The sequence below is a fragment of the Cynoglossus semilaevis genome, chromosome 18 (assembly GCF_000523025.1).
Source record: "Cynoglossus semilaevis isolate Cse_v1.0 chromosome 18, Cse_v1.0, whole genome shotgun sequence".
Classification (NCBI taxonomy): domain Eukaryota; kingdom Metazoa; phylum Chordata; class Actinopteri; order Pleuronectiformes; family Cynoglossidae; genus Cynoglossus; species Cynoglossus semilaevis.
Genome location: NC_024324.1, coordinates 3,448,737 through 3,472,673, shown reverse-complemented (window position 1 = coordinate 3,472,673; position 23,937 = coordinate 3,448,737). Strand labels below are relative to the sequence as shown.

The 23,937-nt window shown below is 43.1% G+C and overlaps 1 protein-coding gene across 2 annotated transcripts in view; it reads right to left on the bottom strand.

The window, feature by feature from the left end:
• Positions 1–63: 63 nt before the first annotated feature.
• The window catches only part of sdc2 (syndecan 2), a 34,688-nt gene continuing 10,814 nt past the window's right edge, over positions 64–23,937 (bottom strand). Inside the window, exons 2-4 of one of the 2 annotated variants that reach the window (XM_025065147.1) lie at positions 3,794–3,908; positions 2,146–2,318; positions 64–224 (exon numbers count right to left, since the gene is read on the bottom strand). In XM_025065147.1, coding sequence (XP_024920915.1) covers positions 87–224; positions 2,146–2,318; positions 3,794–3,908 — 426 coding nt within the window. In that variant the 3' untranslated portion in view covers positions 64–86. Of the gene's footprint in view, positions 228–2,145; positions 2,319–3,793; positions 3,909–23,937 lie in introns of both variants that reach the window. The other variant, XM_025065146.1, reaches the window with a different exon arrangement.

Genomic DNA, 23,937 nt, shown 5'->3' with positions numbered 1-23,937 from the left:
GGGGGGGGGGGGGGGGGGGGGGGGGGGGGGGAAGGGGGGGGGGGGGAGATAGACAGGTGGGAAAGTAGACAGACAGCTGGATGGGGTCACATACCTGCCAACACCTCTGTCCTCTGGAACAGGTTTTCGGTGCGGACCTCGACGGGCTCCTGAGGTGAACCAGGGGAGCTGGTCGTACTGGTCACCTGGTTCCTCTGCATGTCCTCTGTAACTGGCACTGGTACCTGCTGGGAAAAAACAAAACAGAATGAAGGTTAATAAATAAAAACTAAATCAACAAACATTGAAGAAGTCTTTCTTTCTTTCGTCCTTTCCATCGTCAAACAGGACTTTTGACCATCTAGGATTCAGAAATGCCTCTAAAATCCCCTGTGCTGGGATTTTAAACCTGACAAAAAGTCTCTGCTGGTTAATTGGGAAACAACAGTGGAGACAAGAACATGTTAATTGGTTAGAGCTTGTTTTACAAACTGTCAAGTCTGAAAGACAACGTTCTTACTTTCTACAAACCATATCCTGTAAGAAAAATAAAACTATTAGTTCTAGTATTAGTTTGTCCCTGAACGACAGACAGCAAGAAACTAAGTGAAAAAACAGACTCCAAGTCATTTGAACCACTACAGTACAGTTGGTGGAGGAAGTAATAACCACCACAGTGGAAAAGAAATGGAACAGGGCCAGGCTGTTATGGCTTAAGGGGGGGTTTGAGTCTGCTGTGACTAATCCTACACAGATGTTAGAAATCCAGTTTACAGTAGAGTACAGTAGGAGTGTGACCCCACACCCCCACCCCCCCAGAGTGAGATCTGGGATGGTTCCAGAATATGTGATTATGCCCCAGAGCGAGGGCTGTAATCCCTCGTAATTTTGCAGTGGAATGAAAACACGGAGGGAGAGAGAGCTGACGTAAGCACTTGATCTCTGTCCTGAACGTGTCCCTACGGCTTCTGGTATTACAAGGGATTGGACGACACCGGGCGGGGACGGATGAAGACGGACCGAGCTGCTGCTGCGCTGTGCTCTGTTGACTCTAGTTATTAATAGTTATTAATGACTTATCGTAAACATTCCTAAACCAGGAAAGATGGCAACATTATGTCCAGGCCTTAACCAACAACAGCAAAGACGCCAACAGAGTTAATTAAACAACAGCTGATGAAAATTTAACGACCACTGCGACAATTTCTTTTTTTTTACATTTCAAAACAACATTTAAACTTCTGCACTGATGCTATTTGAACATATTAATGTGGCAGGGTGGACGTATTAAATGACAGATAGCTTTAGCGCGTCACGTGTCATCTGTCCTTCCCCACGCACACGTCTATAAAGTCACATTAGCAGCAGCGTTAGCCTAAAAAACAGGAACCAGCTAAAGGTTGTAGCGGTTGTTCACCAGAGCCAGTGATGCTACGTGGTCACACACACACACACACAGAGGCGATGTCATTGGCCTAATTCAAACTGATGCTGTCGTCAATACAATAACATTAATTAAACTGGCTGCAGAGTTAACAACGCCAGTTGAACAGGAAGTGAGCAGAGCGTACCCTGCTGGACTAACTGGGACACAGTATCAGCAAGTACTTGAATTATATAATCAAGTATAAGGGCCTTGTACTGCAATAGTACCTACTACAGCAAAGCACTAACTCCTTAAACCTAAAAAAGATCCAACATCAGTGATCCGTTAATCCATACATAAAAAAGCTAAGAATCCAATCTACAAAGACCATAACTGTCCAATGACAACGACCAATCAGGGGATCCAGAAACACTTATCCTCTAGCTAATTGGAAGAGCTCAGGTGTGGGCAAACTTTGACTCATAGGCCACAACAGAGCGTTCATGTGAACTAAGATAAATGACATGTAAAAGTCATACATAAAAGCTAAAATGCTTTTAGCATTTTTTTACACCATCTATTGGGGAAACGTAGATATTGCAGGGAAAAATACAGAAGTCTAATGATAATATAAATAAAATATATAATTTGGAAAAGTTTGATGGACCAGATTAAGAAGCTGAACGTGCCTCTTTTGGCCCCTGGAACCATAGTTTGCCCACGCCTGTTCTAGCTGATACACAGTGAAAGTGTCTGTGAGTTGTAGAAGTTCCAGTTCCCGCCTCAGGGGGACGTCTTACCTCTGTTCTGATTGGTTTCTTGGGCGTGCTTTCCCGTGCCTTTTCTCTGACCGTGGCCGTGTCCACTCTGGGGGTGAAATCTCTGGTGGAGTCCGGTGTGGGTTGTGCTGCATTGGGCTGGATATAAACCATGCTGACGGTCACCGGTTCCTCCACCGTGTCTTCACCTCCTCCTGGTGGAAAACAGAGGGACAGAATTCAGAGTCTCACCTAAAGGCTGCCGTGGTATCAACGTCTCATATCTGTGGCATCCATGAAACCTTCACCGGGTTTTTTGTATTTCATTTCATTGTTTGATTCCCAGAGTGTGAGAGCGGAGTGGAAGACAATATGCACTATCAGATAAACTATTGATCGGCGCCCTGCCTCCTCCTACCCCAACATGACCTTCTCTCTTCACAGTTACTCTGATTTCTCAGGGAAACGGAGACACGTTTGACCACAAAATATCATTTTGAAGGCGGTCAATAACAAGCAGGGCGGAGGGGCTTCTGGGTAATGTTGGCACGCTTGTCCACAACAGTGTGGGTAACAACGAGGTTGGAATTTATCACGGAATTTATTATTTTTTACATATAAAATATTTCTGCAAATCCTTCTAAAACACCTATATGCTAATCGATGTATATATGCACATACTATATATATACATACATGTATATATGTAAGAATTTATCATTTTTACATAAATATTTCTGCAAATCCCTCTAAAACACCTGCTAATCGATGTATATATGCACATATTATATATACATACATGTATATATATATGTATGTATATATGTATGTATATACTGTATGTATATATGTATATATATGCACATATATATACACATATATATACATATATACATATACATAGATATACACACAGTACATATATACCCATACATTTGTATATCTATAAATATATATTGGTGTGTGTGTGAATTATATATAAGATGTACATATTATTATATATATTATGTATTAAACATACATACATATACATATATAAATATATTATTGTCTGGGTCAGTACATTGTCAAAATACTGACACTACTGAATTTGAAGGAACAATTATGTGATTAAAGATGTGATCGTCTGTCTATTAAGCAGTGAAGTATTTTGGTAGTATTTTCTTACTACATCAAGTCTCAGACATGAATACTCTTCTTGTTTCTGAGAATTTTTTTTTTTCCCCGGTGCCAATTTCATGTCCGACACTCCGCATCCCCGGATCTGATATTAACCTCCAAAAAACCTGCCCGGCTCTTACTTTAGTCTAAGATAAAATCCTAACTCCAGTTTCCAAATATGATTACCTGAAAACAGGGCTGTCAGAGAGGACGGAAAATTCTCTTTAAGTCCAAATTTAAACCTAATTCCTTCAAAAAAATTGGGTTACTGCCCTGAACAGCGTTAGACAGAGGCAGTGAACGTCTGCTGCCTGGAGCCCTGGTTGTCATTGGTGCAGAGGCAAAAAAAACCCCAAAACTTAAGCTCCATAAAACCCAGCGGCAGCAGCATGAAATGAATGTCATCATACCCCGGGGTAATTGCCTGCTGAGTTTGCAAATGTACAGTGTGTATCTTAAGCCAAGTTTGTGAGATTAGGTGTGTGTGAGAGAGACAGAGAGAGAGAGAGAGAGAGAGAGAGAGACTCACCTGAACCAGACCCTGAGTTGAAGTCATCATCATCTTCAGGGTAATAACCTCCTGAGCCTGTGTCATCCAGGTACAAGTCATCAGCCTGAGACGGCGTCTTGGCGGCCTCCGCTATCTGCAGCGCAGGGAACAAAAAACAGTAGAAAATCACGGTGAGAATCTGTGTCTGAAAACTTTTCACTGAGGTAAGACTTGAGGTAAGAAAAATCACAGGTCAACTCCTCATCTACACAACATATAAATACTATGATAGTCATGAGATCACCACCACAGAGAATGTGAGGTCAAAGGTCAGCACAGAGGTCAGACACGTCAGATCCTTTTTTTTTTGAAAATTATCTTTCAAAAACATCCAAGTCCAAACTCCATCACTTCAGGTCTGATCTGCTCCTGTTCTCATTTTAATCAGACGACCACTAGGGGTTGAAAGTGAGGCGATAAGATCCAACAAAGGCCGATCCAACAGTCACTGTTACTACCAGACCAAATCCGTGCACAGACTGGTGAATCACCCTGAGCCAATCACGTCCAAGCCCTCCATCCGTGTAGCTAATCACACACATCCTTGTTTTACAATTAAAAAGGGGCCTCCGTCCAATCAAAACACCGCATCCCTCCCACTGCATTGTTGCCGGGACTACTGGTCAAACTGGTGGGAATGTTTGTGTTCCAGCTTAATGGAGAGAACGGCTGAAAGGATCTGAGTCTGTTTGTGTGAAAAGAAGAAGAAGAAAAAAAAAAACTTCTCAAAATGTGCAATTTTACTCAACGACAACAACACAGGGAAATAACGCCCCCTTACTGTGGATATTTATAACAAACTCCATTGAAAAAAAAAAAACATGAAAGTGGAAAAAATGTAAAACACTTGCAGATATTCTGGTGCTGCTCTGCCCGTGTGTGACTGGAATGGTTATAAACTTTCCCTCGGCAACATTTAGTCAAATGTGTGTTTGGTGAATTCTAAACTGATAGTTCTGCATAAAAATAAATAAAAAAATAGACAAAATACAGAGGTGTGTGATTACGGGTATTTGTCAGTCGGTGCCTGGTGACAAACGGCAGGAACGGAGAAAAAAGTCAAAGGATAAATTATGGTTGGTACATGTTTTTACACAATTTATCAACAGCTAGGACAGCGTGCTCAGGCACAGAGGCATTAAAACCTCAACTAGTTACACAAAAAAAAAAAAAAAAAAAAAAAAAAAACCCCCCTTTTTTAAAGGCTCAAGGTCCCCTTTGCGCCCCCCTTTGGGACTAGGAGGATTGTTGAATATCCCCTAAGTACTGATGTTGGAGTTTCTTTGCTTCTTAATACATTTTAAATTCTTTTGATAAAACAACAGATATAAGATTTTGTGAATCAATTCGACAAATTAAACGACTCTGAAATAACCAATGTGTATCACGCTAGGTCTAGTACCGTTTCCAACAGAGGCCGCGCTAGACCTAGTACCGTTTCCAACAGAGGAGAGTACTAAAGAAAAAAACACACGCACAGATACCAATTTGAATTTCTCCGCCAACACGTTACAGCCGCGGCCGTGCTACATGTTAGCATTTCCAGTTACACGCTGCATTCAAAGGCCAGTGTGTTCAGAAATGCCTTTTAAGTCTTTGTGAGTGTGTGATCGTGTGGTGGTGGGAGAAAGACGCTGGTGCTCTCCATAACAAAGGCACGGGGAGTGTACACACACACACACACAACAACAGAGTGAATAAGAAATAGTGGGGCGGGGGGGGCAAGGGAGGGGGGGGCGACACCAACGAGATGAATCAGGACAATGTGCATCTCCGTCTTTTCCTTTTCCTTCTCGCTGCTCCGTCGCTGACTCCTGGAATAAAAGCCTTTCAGCCGCCTGATCAAACAGAGAATTTGTTCAAAGCAACTTTATCTTAACCTCTCCTGCCTTGTTGCCCTACAAACACACCCCCACCCCTCCTCACTGCCTCACAGTGTGGTGAACTCCTCCGCTGGTCCACAGGTCTGTGTGCATTGATGACACATGAGCACAATGGACCAAAAGGAGACAGGACACAGATCAGATGGTGACACCAAAGGGTCCGGGCCACACACACACACACACACATATGCATGAGTGGCCACAATGTACAAATGCTATAGACGAGGGGTGTTAAACATACGGCCTGCGGGCCAAAACCGGCTCGCTGGGGAGGGTTCAATCTGGCCGACTTACTGAATATTGAAAGTGAAAAAAACTAGTTTTGTCAAACTATATTTCATCAAATATTTATCATAAACCTGTATTTATTTGCATGAAAACAAAGGGTAAAAAAATTGACTTATTGTAATTTTTACAGGTGATTACGTTACGATTGTAGAAACAAAGGGTAAAAAAAATGGACTTATTGTTTTACAGGTGATTACGTTACGATTGTACTGGTCCGACCCACGTGTGGTCCCTGAATAACGTGAATGTTCAGCAGCCTAAAAAAAATAAATACTTAAAAAAATAACTTCTTGTGCCTCGGTGAAATGTTGTCACAGCAATTTTTTGGATCAACCGTGAATAAAACTTATCAAAAACTTCAACACAATATTTAGTAAACTCTTAACTAAACGCCCGATCCAAGAACTCAGCTTTATTCAAATAATCAAATATTTCCACCGTTGTCAGCAACAACCTGGACGACAATGACTGAGCAGGCGATTGAACCTGAGCGGGGTGCGATAGTAGAGAAGCGCTGAGCGATGCAGCCTCCTGCCACATTAATGGAGAGTAATCTAGGGTGGTGGAGGTGAACGGGGGGGGAGGGGGGGGGGGGGGTTATAACCCAGAAGTTGTACACAGTAAAAACGGCCAAACATGCTTTCAAGTGTTCACAGCACAGCCCTTCGTTTATGCCATGCCCAAAGGCACATAAAGCAATTTTTCATGTATCAACATTTTAATTCAGATTAAAGCTGAGCTGTGAGACCAACACAGACCGACCGGATCAGACCAGGACTCAGGTCTGGTCCACTTTGATAAACCTCACAGACTTTATCTGGCCCAGCGGGGACAGGACCAGACCGGCACAGGGGGAGCAGGCGGGGTTTTAAACTCGATAAAGACGACCCGCTCTATCACCGGCACACACGTGCCCTTGTGCGCGGGCTCAGCGGCGGTGGCGATAAACTCTGCTCTTTTTTATCAAACGGGTGACATTTACAGGTAGTCCCTGCTTTCAGCTCTTATCGCGGTGTCGGAGCAGAAGCAGACATTATTCTGCTGACAGGTAGAGCAGAGCCGAGGCTGAACATCCACCAGGTTTCCTCACTGCAGGATTAGCATATCTGTCTGAAAAAGCTTCTCCTGTTGTTGTTTAACGGCAGCAGTACATAGCTTCAGGAAAGCGTGTCAAATTAATTGGCCTGGAAATGCATAATTAGGAAGGTAATGTTTGCTTTTAGCGGGGAAGGTATAATGTGTTTTTTTTGTTTTTTAACTCCAGTTTCAACACCCGAGAGAATAACAAATTTGAGATTCTAAGTAAGTCGGCGTAAAATCCCCCAAAGAGATCTTTTCACAGCAGCACACAGTCGCTGCACGGTACAGACGTTTTCAGTTACGCACCAAAAAAAAAAAAAAAAAATGCCAATAACTAACATCAGCAGACACTTAAGATTTTCACGCCTCTGACTCCGTGTTAAATCATAAGAAAAAAATCAACGACAGAGAAGCCGTACTGCACTATGAACACCGGGGGAGGGTGCAGAAGTATTCTGGAGGAGGGTGGAGGGGGGGGGGAATCAAAGACACACTGATCACATGGTCAGACAACACGAGTGGGACTCCACTGTACACCAGCCCACCTGGGATAGGCCACAAGCTCTTCAAGCTCAGGCTGTAGCTACGTCTGAGTCACCGAAAAACAAATCTGTGTTTGTTCACTTCACTGATGCAACCACTGCTCACACAAGAGGCAGGTGGAGTAATTCCACTGGGGTTTTTTTTTTTTTTTAGCCTCGAACAGACGCCTCAGACGGGCATCACCGAGGGCAGGGCAGAAAAATAAGTCAACGTCTGTCAACCTGATGGACACGACCGTGGAAATCTACATTCTGACTTTTGCGTATTTCTTGAAATGTGTCCTTGAAAACAGACTTACAGATTTATTATTCTTCTTGCCTTACACGGGCAGAAGGTCCTGGGTTCGAGTCCCACGGCATAATTATTTTTTACCAGCTCCATTTTAACACTCCATGGTCCAACAAGAGAATAAAACTAGACATTTTTCATGCTCTGTTTTCTGACTAACCTTTGAATCCGACTGTTAAATTTAGCGTTTTTGCCCCCATGTGTTAACAGGCAGGATACATCTCAGCTGCCACTTCAATAAACGGTTAAAAAAAGATGAACAACCAGAACTCGTCATATGTATTTCTGAACAGCTGACGCGTCGTCGTCGTCGTCGTCTTATTAGAATCCACCAGCGTTTGTGCGACTGGATACGAGCTGGAAGGCATGTGACAACGGCAGTAATGAGCAGAATATGCAGGTGATGTGTTTCTATTATTAGTCGTGAGCGGCCATGACACTGGTGACATCTCTGCTCATTAATAAACTAATAAACCAGCGGGAGAGTTTTTCTCTCTTCCTGCCGCTGCAGCTGTTTGACCGGCCGATCTGAGGGAGATGAGACGAGCCGCGGATGTGGACCGAACAAAACGCAGATGAACGTCAGATGAAGAGGGAGGATGATGGGAGATAAGAGGGAGATAAAAGGCAGCGGAGGGAGTTGGAGAAAAAAAAAAAAAAGAGGGGAGGAGAGGATGAAGGAGCCGGAGCTGCAGACACCTCTGTAGCACCCCCCGGAGGTAGCGCTGCTAAAAAGCCTGTCAAATCAACACGTTTCAAATCCGCAGCTTAAAGGGCCGCAGGCCTCGGTGTACTCTGGCTAACCCCGAGTCTGTCGGTGCGATCGCTGCGGCCTCCTCCTGTAGGAGAGGATGAGGAGAAAACACGTGGAGGGTTAGAGACGGAGTTTTCTTCCAACTGACTCCAGGCTCCTGTTGACACACTGCTTCTAACAGATCAAATATTAGCTCGCCTCCCAGTGAGGCCCTGGGGGGGGTCGGGGTAGGGGGGGCTCAAAGGAATGCATAGGAACATCTGCGTATCCATGAAGGAACCCACATGTGTGCCAAGTCTCACACACACACACACTTTCAAAGGCGTGACACCAACACAGCAACGCATCACGACAGCGACTTCAGACAGAAGACAAAGTGGAAAACAAGTGCAGGGAGGACAGACGGCAGACACTCAGAGACAGACAGCGTCTCACCCCCTCACCCCCCCACCCCTCCATGGTTTGCCGCTCTCCCTGTTTCCTGACGTCCTCCTCGCAGCAGCAAAATGAAAGAAATAAAAGCGGCAGCAGGCAGAGCGGAGGAAGAGAAAACATCGTTCATCAGTGTTTTTCCTCTGTGTGGTGACAGACATTGTGCTTCACCAGTGTAACGTTTCTATTATTCATACTCACAGAGTATCTCCACTTCACCACCGCGTGCACTCTACACATCTGCATCTACATTTGTCTGATGTTTAATTTAACACACTCCCACTGTTACACCGTCACACACTGTCATCAGGGAGTGGAGTGGAGGGGGGAGGAAGGAGGGGGGGCAGTGACCACACTGGTGGTGAATTTGTCATCATTTGCTCGTTTTGTTTTTTTAAAATGTTCACTGTACTGATCAGGTGTAATTTGATCAAAGTCTCCGTCTTCACTAACATGTTTCATTAAATGTTCTCTCTCTGACCAGGGACCAGTCAGCTGGTACCAGTCCATCATGTTACTGGTCCACGGTATCGACTGATACCAGTAAAACTGCGCCGATAATTTAAGTTAAATGAGTACATTTTCAAAATAAAACATCAATATCTTTTCACTGCTCTCTCCGTCCTCCAATCCTCCTCTCCATGTGTGATAATCCCTTAATTAACAATGGTTCCAGAACGCCCTAGTGGCAGCACGGGTCACTCTGATGTGGACAAACTCCATTCTCCCCCCGTCCCCCCTCAATCCCCCCTCCTCACCCTCTCACCTCCTTCATCACCTCCACAACAACACAAGGTTTTTATCACTGCAGAACAGAAAGGACTGTCCAGAACCAGAAGAACAGAACAGAACAGAGGACTGTGGGCTTCACAGAAACCAGATAAAACATCGGACAGCTAGACATCAGTCGCACTTAACATTGATTTGCAGATTTAAAAAAATCTGCTCGGCTACAGACTTTCTACAGATTTCAACAACGACTCACCGACCTCGCGGCAACAATGTAGCAGCCAGAGGTGGACGCCACGGCTTCGGGGGAGACTCGGGGCGGATACGAATGATGCTAGGATTTTTTTTTTACACTAAAAAAAGAATTGTGAACAGAACAGGAATAATAGTTGTGTTTGAAAGAAGAACATTTAAACGGATGTCAAAACTGTAACTCTCAAAAGCTGAAACAGTTACTACTGCGTGTGTGTGTGCGTGTGTGTGTGTTTGCCCCTTTGTGCTCTTTGAATCCACTCCAACTTTTTATTGCCCTCCCAGGGATCATAATAAGAAACTAATTGATAGTCTTTGAGCTGCGGGCTGAGCAGAGGGGGGAGTTCCTGCAGGAAGTCAACACATATCAAACTCTCTCTCTCTCTGTCTCTCTCACTCTCTGAGCCCTTGAGGTCTGGAGATCGTCCAGCTCTGACTGCGGAGCGTGTGTGGGCACAGACGCACAGACAGACAGACAGACAGACAGCAGAGAGAGGAAATGTGGAAACCGGTGTGACTAAGATAAAGAGAGAGAGAGAGAGAGCGATAGTTCTGGGTTGACGTTTATGGTTCCTACACGTCTGCAGGTCTTGACGTTGCACTTAAGCACCTGAGCTGCCGCTCTTTTATGGTCTGCGGCTTCTTCCTGCTTGCTGACTGTGAGGTCTGTTGGATTTCCCTCTTGTGTTGTAAGGTCTTGACCTCACTCTGTGAAGTGCCTGGAGATAAAGAACTTCACTCCAGACTGTTTAAACACGGCACTTCAACTATGTGAGATATGAGACAGGTCCGTATCACACCTGATCATCTATGATCCCTGGGGGAAACAAAAATTAATTTATTTTAACCCAAACTTAACCCAAACTTTACCAGCATTTCTTGGAGAAACAATCACTTCTGAGCAGCTTAAAACTGTACCGTTTTCTTTGTAATAATTCCTCCCACCATCACTCCCCCCCCACCTTTCCTTTCACGAAAGATTAAATCTCGCTGCCTCCCCTCCTCAACCCTCAACCCTCAACCCCTGCCTCGACAACCTGAGCACAAGCTGAGCATGTGGGTGCCTTCAGCTCAGATTCATATCTTCTCTTATTCCAAAACAAATGGCCGTCTGACATGGAAAGCCATACACCACATTCCACTGGGCTCAGGCCCCCTCACGAGAAGGAGAGAGAGAGAGAGGGAGAGAGAGAGGTTTTCCTTTGGTGCAACATTAAACTCTGTGCAACCTATGGTTTAAACTATACCACTTGTGCACAACCTTAAATAATTTTAAAAGCCAAATCGAGAGCCTGAGAGAACAGACGAACAGCAGAAGATTATATATATATATATATATATATATATATATATATATATATATATATACACACACACAGAGGCAACAACACTGTATGTCGATTCACTCACATCTCGAATGCATTTCCCTTATTTACAATAACCAAAAACCAATTAATTTCTTCCAGCTCCCAGAAATATACTATCAATTAATTAAATAAAAAAACCCTAATCTAAACATCAAAAACATAGATATAAACAAATATATTGATCATACGAAATAATAATAATTAAGAAAAAAATTTAAATTATTGTTATAAAAACTGATAAAATAACCCAGCGAGGGACAGTGAGCGAAAAAAAAACAAAACTCGATGTTTCCTCGTATCACAAAGAAAATCTTGAAAAAAAATTGTTTAACCAAAACTCGATGTTTCCTCGTATCACGAAGAAAATCTTGAAAAAAAATTGTTTAATCGTAACTTGGAAAACTCTGTATTTCGGGGAGCTCGTATCTTGAAGCACCACCCTACGTGCATATATGTATGTATTTATTGAGAGAGGGGAGAGTGGGAGGGAGTCTGTCTTTCAAAAAAGTATTAACATTTAACATTTTTCCCCACTTTGCCTGTAAACAGACACCACACCCTGCAGACATTACAGATGCTGTAGTGAATGTGGCCAACGCACAGACAGACAGACTGTAATTCTCCAAATATTTAAAAGGTGTGGTCACAACCTGCAGCTAGATTTGTAAGGTCCCCGCGCCCCCGACTGAAGAATATATAACTTTGGCCAAGGACCCAAATATGAAGGACTGCACGTCTGCCAGCAGAGCTTAATAATAGCAGCACAATTCATTCCTGTTACAGAGACTGTGTCTTAGAGACAAAGACCTCATAGAAACCAACGGGACCTGGAGTTTAAGAGTGATTAAATCGTTTGAAACGGCCCACTACAATAATAAACTACAGAATACTTCATCATCCGTATTCATGTCAAAAGCCAGCAATCAAACTGACAACCCTGAGCCCGGTTCAATAAATCAGTGCCCAGTAAAAGAGGTCGGTAAGACGATCCAGCACATGATCAAATGTAATTATACATAAGTCACCGAGCTACACTGAGCTCCCCGAAAGGAATCTGCTCCGCGGGTCGGGCCACGCGGGCTGCATCCCAGCACACATCTGGGTCTCTTTAGTTACCCCGGGTTCAAATCCCTACATGCTGTTACTTCCATTATTCCGGATCAGGCAGGCAGTGTGAGCTGCCGTTGCCTTACTTCACATTTCAGACACAGTTACTACAATAACAAATCGCAAAAAGCCTTGAGTTTATTTGTTCAAACCAACACCGACACCAGAATCTCTAACCCGAACCCATCTTTGAACGCCCGCGTGCCATTACTGCTTTGACTTTTTTTTAATTTTTTTTTTAGAAAAGCTAAAAGGTTTCTGAGCTCAGGTACAAAAACAAGTCGCCTTCTGCTTTTAACACCGCTCCGCACTCTGTTATTAAATAGTGGAGACTGGTCCTTAACGGGTGCATTAGCACAACTTTACGTGGCCGTAAAGTTTAAGTCAACGACCTGAGACACTGTGGGACGGTGACACACAGCAGACTTGGCTGCGATGTCCTGCTGCGGCCTAATGGATGTCACACACCGGATGAAAAGGTCAACCTGAGACCACTGAGGGAAAATAAAGTACAGCCACCGCAGGAAACACCAGATCAAGCTACCTGTGCTCCGCATATGGACACAACATGTCCCCCCCTGCCCCCCGCCCCCGGAGAGTATCAATAACTAACTGGTGGCTGTCGGGTTGATGACCAAAGCAGATGTAGGTGGAAAAACAAAAAAAAATAAAAAAATGTACCTGTGATGATGATGCTAATAGAATTTTTATGACACGGTTGTCTTTGACTGCTCTCTCCTTTTTTTGTTTTACTTTCAAACGTCTCCACCACCATAAAAATGTGATGGTATTTTTGTTAGTCTATGGTTTCCATATAAAAATTCCAAACAGCAGGACAGTTTCCACTGAAGAGACAAGGGGTGGCAAAGGGTCAAGAGCGTAGGCGGCAGGGAAAACTGAGCCGACTCGATGTGAATTTTCCTGTTCCTGCTTCTGCCACATCTTGACATTTGGTCGGTCGGTCGTTCGGCTTGACGGTTCATGGATCGGGCTTGCGACTTTAGGATTGCTGGTCTGAATCCCAGGCCCAGTTGGACGGCCAAAAACACCAACATGCAATCAGTCGAACCGATTCTTTACCCTTATTTTCTTTTTAAACTTTAAACTTTTTGCTAAAGGGACTGGCAAGACGTCAAAAGACACACATCCCAACATAAGCATTTATATATAAACAGTCCCTGGTGGTTTCTAGTGGTAAGACTGGACCAGTTTATTTATAACTTCCAGGCCAAAAAACACAAGCATCCGCAGCAACACTTGCCAAGTAAGGAGCAGACAATGGTGGAGCTGAGAACCATAGCTGTTGGAACAACACCACATGTTCCTCCACATTACATCAGTTAAAACAAAACATGGCATCTCTATGTTTTCCTTCCGCTGTTGCAAGAAAAAAAAAAGAAAAAAAAAAGTCAATTTCATGGATTCCGAGGGGAACAGACCCCCGTGCTGACAGGCCAATAATGATGAACGTGTCTGGTTGTGTTTACAGGCTCTCGGTTGACGGAATCACCAACAAAACAAAGGGGGAAATGGTAACATTTGAACAGAGTGTTGTTGTTGTTACCATGTTAAAAATACAAATCTCTTCACTCGCTGCATCAGCCAATCACAGCCGAACCGACTTCTCATCTCAAAACCACTAAATATTTCACCACGTTAATCAAAGACCGTCTGATTTGGCCAAGTGGCCCCGGAGAGGCTCTGATCAGCGTGAATGTAAACTCCATGTTAAACGTCTTTACGCCGTAAAAATGTCTTCCTCGCCGCTGCCAGATCTCATAAACAACGAGCAGAACAATGTGGAGCTCATGTGGCTTCAACATGGACCTGCTTCCACAATACCTCAGTGCTGCGGTATCCGGTCTCGTGGACCGTAACTGACTTTCTCTCTGCTCCCTGCACATGAAGTAGCTGTGCAGATTCCCAGGCCTGGAGAGCACTGCTGCTCCCGGGGCTGGAACCCTCCCTCTTCTCCACCCCCCCACTTGGCCCATGCACCGGCCTCCTGATACGCTCGGGAAAGCCTAGATTCTTTGTCAGCTGTGAAACTCTAGACACTGGGAAATAGGCTTCACCTTCCAGTCATCTCTGGTGCTGAGGAGGAGGACGATGGGAGGGGACACTCAGGGTTTTCTGCAGCAGAGAAGCAGCAGCTTTCTCTTTCCATCCAGACAGACCCGAAAAAGATCAGGCTTCGCAGCAGAGCTCGACCCAGGTTCATGCAGTGGAAGAGCGAGAGCTTCAAGTGAATAATAAAGAACCAGGCTAAAGTAGCTTTTACCTTTCAGCCAAACAAGTACATACTGTACCATTAGTGTCACAGCCTATCTGCAAAATCAGCAGCCATTCGACACAGGTGCAGAGTAAATCAGAGAGCAGGTAACGTGAGACTATATATATTTATATATATATATATGTATATGTATTACTTCCGAGTCGTAAATTTCCATCTTCCACTGTGTAACAGATGAGCGGGCAGCCATGTTTTACTGCACTCCAGACTTCCTGCTTTCATAACGCTGAGCTGAAGGGGATTCACATTAAGCAGCATGTGGCTGGAACTGAAACTCCTCTGTGCTCAGATGCTGACAGCGGCCGAGAGGGGAGACGGAGGCACTCTTCTGGTGTAAAAGCCGAGAACTAGTAACACTCACAGAGTGGGCCAAGACCATCTGGGTGAGGAAAGGGGGGGCGGGGGGGAGAAAACAGCTCCGTCTTTATCTGGAGCCCCCTGGAAACTGCTGAGGAGGAACAGGAAGAGTCTGAAGACGTACTGGAGAAAGATTTAATATTTATATTTCTGGAATTTGAGGGGAGGTTGGTTTTTTTTTTTTTAGAGGGGCAGGTCAAAATGTTCTAGGAACATCAGGCATCTCTATTATTATAATAATTTTACTATTATTTTTACTAATAACTTGACTACATGTTACGTTTTATGTGCTCGCGCTCTGGTTTTGTTGCTATTTCAGTATATTTTGTGTTATTAGTACTATATAAAAGTATTGAAAATTAAATATCGTTCCATTCCTACGATGTGGCATAACTCGATTTTTCGCCAAAACTCAGAACTCACATACTGAACATAAACACCTGTATCACTCACCTACGCTAACACAGTAGCAACATCATAATCTAGGGGCAAAAAGCCCCCCCCAAAAAAATCCCAACACAAACAAAAGAAAGCAAAGGTAGCACAAACAAGCCGACTACTCGCCAACTAGTTCCTGTGCCAAATACTAGGCTAGTTTTCACGCCGTACGTCCGAATGATGGAATAAAAATTTCTCAACAAATTTATACGAGATGGTGACAAAATCACGAAACGCTGAGGTAGAGGATTTCGTAAACCACGGTCACCCTGTATCAAGGACCATTTATGTTTGACCCACCATGTAAAAAATACTATCATCACATCACTAACACAGCGTGACCTGCACTGACAGATTTATTTACGGTCCAACACGTGTTCACAGCCCTGAGCAGCTCCACTCGGCTACAAAGCGGAGATCAATCAGGCGTTTCATAAAACGGTTCTAAATCTATGCCGTCCATACAGACAGCACACCTGGGCTGCAGACCCCGTGGACCCCGTCAGAGCAGCGCCTTTGGTGTACAAACGCTCTTTCACACACACACACATGTACACATTCACACACCAGCCCTTTAAATACACATCAACTCGTGAGGCGACACACGTTTGTGAACAAAGAAGCGTCCAATGATGTGTACCCGTGTACAGTACAGTGAGTACACATGGTCTTCAGAGTTAACGGTTTGACAAAATGTTAATTTGCGTTTGCATGTAAATATTTGTACGTATGTGAGAAACGTCTTTCTACGGCCTCTACCGCTGGCTTTTCAAGCGTGGTTATTAAAGGGTCCTGACAGAGAGGAGTGGGAGGTAGAGGAATGTCAAACGTAGGCACAAACACTCTACTGTAATTGCACAAAAAAAACATACGTGCTGTGGACAACGTCGTAATCACCTGAGACGCCCACGTGGGCTGTCAGTGTCCTGTGATCTGCATCACTGCACTTAGTCCACAAAGGACACGCTTTTGTTTTTTCTTTCTATTGTTATTTCTCCCTCTATTTCAGTTCAATAATAAATATATCCCACATCTCCATTGACTGGCAGCAGTCAGGTCACTTAGCGACTGCTACCGGCCTCCCCCCCCCCTCGTCCCTCACACCCCTGACAGTCTGGTTTTCTTTGTCACTTTGTCAATGACAGGGCATGGTTTCCATCAAATGGACCTTTTAAAAGCCCCGGGTGTTTGACTGGTGTGGTAAAAGCCTGCAGGGCGAAGCGTGTCTGACTCTTTATTTAAAGTATATATTTTTTGTGGGACAAATTTAGCCTAAAAAACATTTAACGTTTAACCAGAGCTTTGAATCTCATCAATAAATGTGTTACTTTCACACAAATATACAGAGAAAAGTTGCCCAACTATATTTGTCAAAGGGATACTTAAATAGAAATTAAATAAAAATCCCTTTTTTTCCATAAATGATGGGGATTATTGCTAGTTATTTAAGTCAGTTGCATTAATAGTGGAGACCACAGAATATTTTCTCTTTGATGCTCACAATTTCGGAAATCAGTCACAAGCACGATTGTACGATTCATCGGGCCATATTTGGCCTGCGGGCCACTGATTGATAATCTGATTGATAATCTGATGGAAAAATCATTGTGTTCGGTGTCAATATCTAATCCGACCGCCAACAAAAAAGAGAAAGGGAAAAAAACAGAGTGATCCCTTCACTGCCAGTTTATTAACACCACATCACGGGGGCTCTCTGGAGAACTGAAGGTCAAGGTTCACCCTGTGTCCGCCTCACTATATAAAATACAACCCCCTGGTGGGTGGGCACGGGTCTGGAAGGGAGAAGCCAAGAACAGGTTTGAGATAAGTTTCAATTATTTCATTTTTTTCCCCCCATTGAGTAATCAATAAATCTGGTTGCATTTTTTAGGCATTTCAAGAAGTGAATAAATACATATAAATACTGCCAAGATATTTGTTTTTTTTTAATTCTTTTTCCTAGTACCTAAAAAACGTTGGTGTTGAGGAAACAGAACCAGTAGTACAGGGGGGCAGATGGGGCAGGAGCCGGGGTAGAAAAGGTCCTGGGTGCAGAGTGATTTTGCTGCTCTGTAGGCTAATCTGTTTGAATCTTCGTGGCGCAGCAATCAAATTCTCACCCAAGCCTTCGACTTAAGAGGATTTGGATCAAAACGAGTCCAAATGCAGTTCCACGGGATGAGAGAGAAATGGGATGGAGGTGAGAGAAGCAGAGAGCTGTGGGTAAAGAAAGAAGAGGAAGATATTTCCAAAATATCAACCAGATCCTGAAGGCTCCAGAGAGAGAGATGAAAAGGTCAAGGATAATTTCTCATTTCTCATCCTAGCCAAACATCATCATACCTACTGCTGCGTGTGTCAGCTGTTTTTACAGACAGGACAGAAGCAAAAAAAAAAAATGGAAGAAAAGGTTAATTAAATATGTCACGCGTGCTATGGCTTTGGAAAAGAGAGAGAGAGAGAGTTTCAAAGAGCGACTAATGGAATAAATTAAGAGGTCAAATAAAGAGACGTGGTGGAGATGTGATGAGTGGAGAGGAGTGGCAGGTGGTGATCTCTGATCCCATTATCCAGGACTAATCCTGAGCAGTGAGTATGTTAGTATGACTACAGTGTACGTGTGTGTGTTGCCTTGACATTCACTGAGACATTCAGTGTGTCACGCAGACTTCCTGAGGACAAACGTAAAGGAAAAAACACTGATAATATTTCATGGCTCTAAAGAAGAAAGAAAAATAAATCCAAAGTGTGTTAAAGCTAGGGTAAGCGGGCTTTATCTGTCACGATTGGTCAATAAACGCAGAACTTGACATTTAAAAAAACTGGACTCTGAAAGTGAAAGTGTCAAATACATAGCACATGTTTTGCTAAAAAAAAAGCTACTTATTATCCAGTTGTATGCTAATATTACATTTGCTCCACATGTTTTGCTAAAATTAGACTTGAAGCTACTTATTAGCCAGTTGTATGCTAATATTACATTTGCTAGTATTTTGCTCGCTAAAATATATGTTACACATTTAGTTACTTCTCTGTAACTCTAAGGTAACTCCAACAACTATTACTACTTTTTAGTCAAATATTATGGTCCGTGTTTATGTCATCAGCTGACCTGTAGTTAATATTGATTTAACTTTTACATTTTTCTGTGATTTAACTTTGAGTTACACTTATCTAAAACTAACTAGACTATTTATTAAACTACTTGTCTGATCTGAACAACACAACACCAGTTAACTTTGGACTCATCTGTAATATTTTTGGTCAACTTTAAGCCATTGCGAGTGTCATTTTTGTCATCGGTGGCAAAACTTTATAACATAATAAATAATTTCAGGTGCTTTAAACTTGTCAATTATCCTCTAACGGAGCAAAGCAGACAAAATGGCCAATGACACAATGAAAAATCACTACACCCACACTTTGTCTGTTTTAGAAATCTATCACTATTCAGCTTGGTTTAAAAAAAAAAGAAAAAAAAAAGAGATTAAATTTCACAGATAGGAATGATTTGACAAGCCAGTGTGGAGACCATTATTACAACACAGCGTATGGGCCACGGGGGAATTATTCATTGTGACAAATTGCCCTGATAATGTGAATCTTTCAGCGTTGTTATCAATTCCTGAATATGCTAGCATTCCTTTTTACGTCTCGCTCTGTCTGCCTCTCACCATCGCTCAGCCAGCAGCAGTAAGACATCTGTCTCACTGCCTGTCAGATGAAGACAGCGCAAACTTCAACCCATATCCAAAAAAAAAAAAAAAAAAAAAGCCCATATCCAAAAAAAAACAAAACAATAAAAAACACAGGTGTCGGCTTTTCAGGGAGCTAGCAGTCAGTGTCAGGTTGGCCGAGTGTGGCGTCAAGTGCATGGGAGTTGGCAGCCCTTGAAGGCCGTCACCTATGGTTCAGTATGCAGGGGTGGGGGGGTGTTTATTAATAGTCAGATAGCCAGTGAGTCTGGGTCACCACGTGTTTGTGTTCAAAAACACACTGGTCAAATTAAGGCAGCAGCATCACAGGAAAAAAAAACAAAAACAAAACCAGAAAAACATCACCGTCTATTTTCAGATTCAATACTGTCGTTGAAAAAGAGTCGTTGACATTTGAGAATGAAGGTGAGCTTCCCTGGAGCTCACATGACAGGAAACTGTCATATAATAGCCATACAGTTATATACAGTTCCACACACTCAGACCTACACACACACACACACACACACCGTGGATCCCAGATCGACACAGCTTTAATCTAGGTTTGTTGTTTCACTGCTTTAACGCATCATTAAAAATCAGTGTATTGTTGTGGTCGATGAGGATTTTCTCCCTGGGATCTAATCCAGTCTGAGCCCCCATGTCACATGATAATGTGGGATGGTTGACTCCTGCACATGAGGATGAGCAGGTCGTTACTCTGCCTAAGCTGCAGAGACAGTAAATATTGGGTCAAAAACCAAAGTCTATTTTTTTTGTGCATTAAAATGCAGCTACAGACTAAAATATCTGAGGAAATATTTCGGAATATTCAGATTCAGTTCTGAAGATGAAATGATTACAGAACGAGGTAGAGTACCTAATGAAGAAGCCACTAAATGAGAAAAAAAAAAAACAAGGCGGGGGGGGGGGGGGGTAAAGAAGCTGTAACAACTGGATCCTGAATGGGCTTCAACCCTCAGGGTGAACGCATGAGACGAATGAAGGATTAGGATCCGAGGCGTAGGTTCTAATACTTCAATGTCTTCAAGGTAGGACAACGTCACACTTGAGTGTGTGAAACACTGAAAATACAGTTCACTCCACTCCACTGCCACCTGTGTGGATAAACAAGTGCTAAAGAGTCACCCAAGGTTAAATTAGCACATGCTGGAGATTAGCCTCCCGTGGCTCCAGGGCCTAAGCGCTGGGGTCCAAACTAATTCTAACTAGGCGGCGTGCGAGCACCAGGTGACACATTGTCATTCAAGGTCTGTGCAGCGCACACGAAGGCATACCAAGTGGCCGTATTAGCCTCTCTGGCACCGCTGTTGTTACCGTGTGACGTTGAGCGGGGGTGACTGGGGTAAAAGGTTACAGCAGAGCGAGGCTAACGCACCTCATCGTCTCACCCAGCTCCGTTCACACCGAAGATTCAGAGTCGGAGTTGTCAAACATTTTGACTCAGGGGCCGCCCTGTGGCACATTTTAAGACAAATATAATTCAAAAATACAGTAGTGAGGAAGAAGAACAAAAAAAATCCTCTCTCTTCAGAAACTTCATGTTTCACCAGAGCAGATAAGAAACTGTGATTTGGCCTGGAGTGATTCTGGCCCACCTCGGGGATCAAACACCAGTCACACACAGAGCCCAATGCCCTGTTATATCCATCTGTGTTCATCTCAGAGCATCTGAGTGATGTATGACAAAAGAAGAAAAAAAAAAAAAGAACAAAACTGTAGCCTTGTGTGCTTAGTTTCGATACATGACCGCTGCACAACAAAAGAAAAATGCTTCGCATATGTCAACCAGCTGCCCGACGCATTTTTTTTTTCTTTCTTCTTATCAGCGAGACAAAGGAAAAGCCGCAAGTAAGTTCAGAAAACAATTCCCATCCGTTTCCACGACAATCCTCGGGGGTATATTTCGAGCTGCCGTTGAGCTCTGACACGCCTGTAACTGGAAACACTGGTGTGGATTTGCCTGCTTTTTATTTTCTGTGAAATTACAGTAGGATGGCGCGCTCGCTCCCACTTGAAAGAATGTGGTGTACATTTATCCACTGCAACACAATAATGTTGCTTCTAGCTCCCTCTGGGATACTGTGCGAATCTGGTTTTTTGGGGGGCCTATTTGGGGATTATTTCTTTCTTTCTTTCTTTTTTTTATGAAAACAAGGACTTAAAAGTTCTTATTTCTGCTTCGTCCAATGTAAATAATTGAATCCTGGCGTCTGAAACAGGCCCAGTATGGCTGCCACGGTCTGCGTTTTTAATCTTTAATGACTCTGCAGATGAACGAGGGAGGACCACTTTGAAGCCCTGCCAGATTAGCTGACGAGAAACAAAATTTCAAACCCCAATAACACACAATTAGCCAGGGCTCCATCTTTCACAGAAGAAAAGATCTGGATTTTTTCTTTGTCCGTTTGTTTAGTTTTCATTTTATAAACTACGGATGCAGCACAAAAACGAAAAAAAACAAAAAATCACTGACAGAAGTCCTGCAGCTAAAAATGGTCTCTTATTGCATCTGCCAAACCTCTGCTCCCTTGCTCACTATGCATGTCCTTTCCCAATTCTTTCTCCATGCTGTAATTCGACAAGAATGTGTGGTTTGTGGAGACTGCAGTCTGGCTTTCCTGAAAGGTCTTGAAACAACACGAGATGCTGGCCAAGCAACACTCCACCCTATTCTCCAGGTTTTCATTTACCACCTTCAGTGGAGTGAATGCAGAGGGAGGCATTATGGAAGGGCTTTAAAAAAAGGGCGGGGGGTAAAAAACCTAAAGACAAGTCAGGAGACGGCACCTTGCAAATCACAGAGACCAGTTTAAAAACCAAAGGTCTCTGTCGTCAGAAATGACAACAGGGAGCGCACGTCTGAGAAAACTTTGTCACAGAGCCTCTTGTGGCCACGAAATGCCACACGCTTTGCGCGACCACAAAAAACAAAAACAGAAGGGGGAGGAGGGGGGGGAGCACAAAGCAGTTATCTTCAAAGGGAGCTTCTTCAATAGACACTTCTAAATGTGTGGGCAGCTGCGGCTGACACACACACACACTGAGGTGAGGAGGTCAACGAAGTGCAACGGAACCAGAAATCAGAACACTGCAGTCAGTGCATGTGGACCATTCTGGAATTACAATAACTGATTTAAATTTTTAAAAACCCAACCGAAACTGAGAACAAAATTAAAATGGTAAAATGTTACAATAAAAGAATGTTGGGAAAGTTGCTGCAACTTTTTTTTAACCATTTTTTAAAAAGGAAACTTTTTTTTAAACTTTTGTCTGTTACAGTTGTGGCTTTGTGGGGTTTTTTTAACTTTTTAGGTCACGTCTGTTACAGTTGTGGCTTTGTGGGGTTTTTTTAAATTTCAAAAACAAAACACAGAAATTCAAGAACTAACTAAGGGTTTTTAGGCTACAGTAAAAACCCTGATAAAAGTTTAGATCTAATAAAGGAATTAGAAGAAGAAAAACCCCCACTAAATCCATTTTACCTCAGCTGAAATATATTTTGTTTTTATACAACATGACAGTTTGGTTGGCTTCCACTGTCAGGTAAACATCATCATCTCTTCCTCCCTCCTCAGTTTGCCAGACAACATTTCCAAGTCTAAGCTTAGATGTTTTCTCAACCTTGACAAAACTCCCCCCTGAGCCAAAGCAGACATGATCCAACTGTTTCCACTGGACCACTGGACCCAACCACATCTATTACAGTGACTTCATAAAAAAAAACTAACACAGCCAACAGCAAACCAAATTGATCTCCTTCTCTCCTTTTTAAATTTCATAATATCAGACTCCGAAAGTGGAGGGACGGCTGATAAGGACCAGTCAAGTCAAGGGCCATAATAATAATTAATGTCATTTAGTAAAAACACTGCAACAGGTTTTCACCATTTCTCCTTCTCTCCTTTTTAAATTTCATAATATCAGACTCCGAAAGTGGAGGGACGGCTGATAAGGACCATAATAATAATTAATGTCATTTAGTAAAAACACAAAAAAGTCTGATTAATCCCTAACCCTGGTCTGAAGAGATGCAACAGGTTTTCACCATTAAAACACTGCTGTTGCTCACATCATTATTATGGATCATCCAGTGAGAAAAAAACAAACTGTTAGTGGATCCAATATTCTGTGGTAAATATATATACCACATACATAAGTCTAATTAATCCCTAACCCTGGTCTGAAGAGACCACAATCGAGGCTCCGAAAGTTTAAGCCGCTTAAAAGTTCTCTACGTCATTTCTTCCTCTTTATAGCCATAATGTAATAGTATAGGATTTAAGTAAAACGCCCCCTATGGACCAATCGGAGAGTATTGGCCAAGGAGCTATTCAATTTGATCAAACAGATTATCATTATCATCATCATCAAGGTCGTCAAGGTCAAGCTTCACACCATGGCTGCTAGCTTCCATCGAACTACGACAACTCGTGATGTCTGTTGAATGTTTTTCATCTAAAAGTCCCTTAAATAAAGATTTTCAACAGTCAAACCTGCAGCAGTGTTACAGTAATGCACCGTAAAGAAGTGAAGAGAAGTGCAAAAGTTCAACCGCAGCACCTAACTGTGACTGTGACACACTCCGGCTGGCAG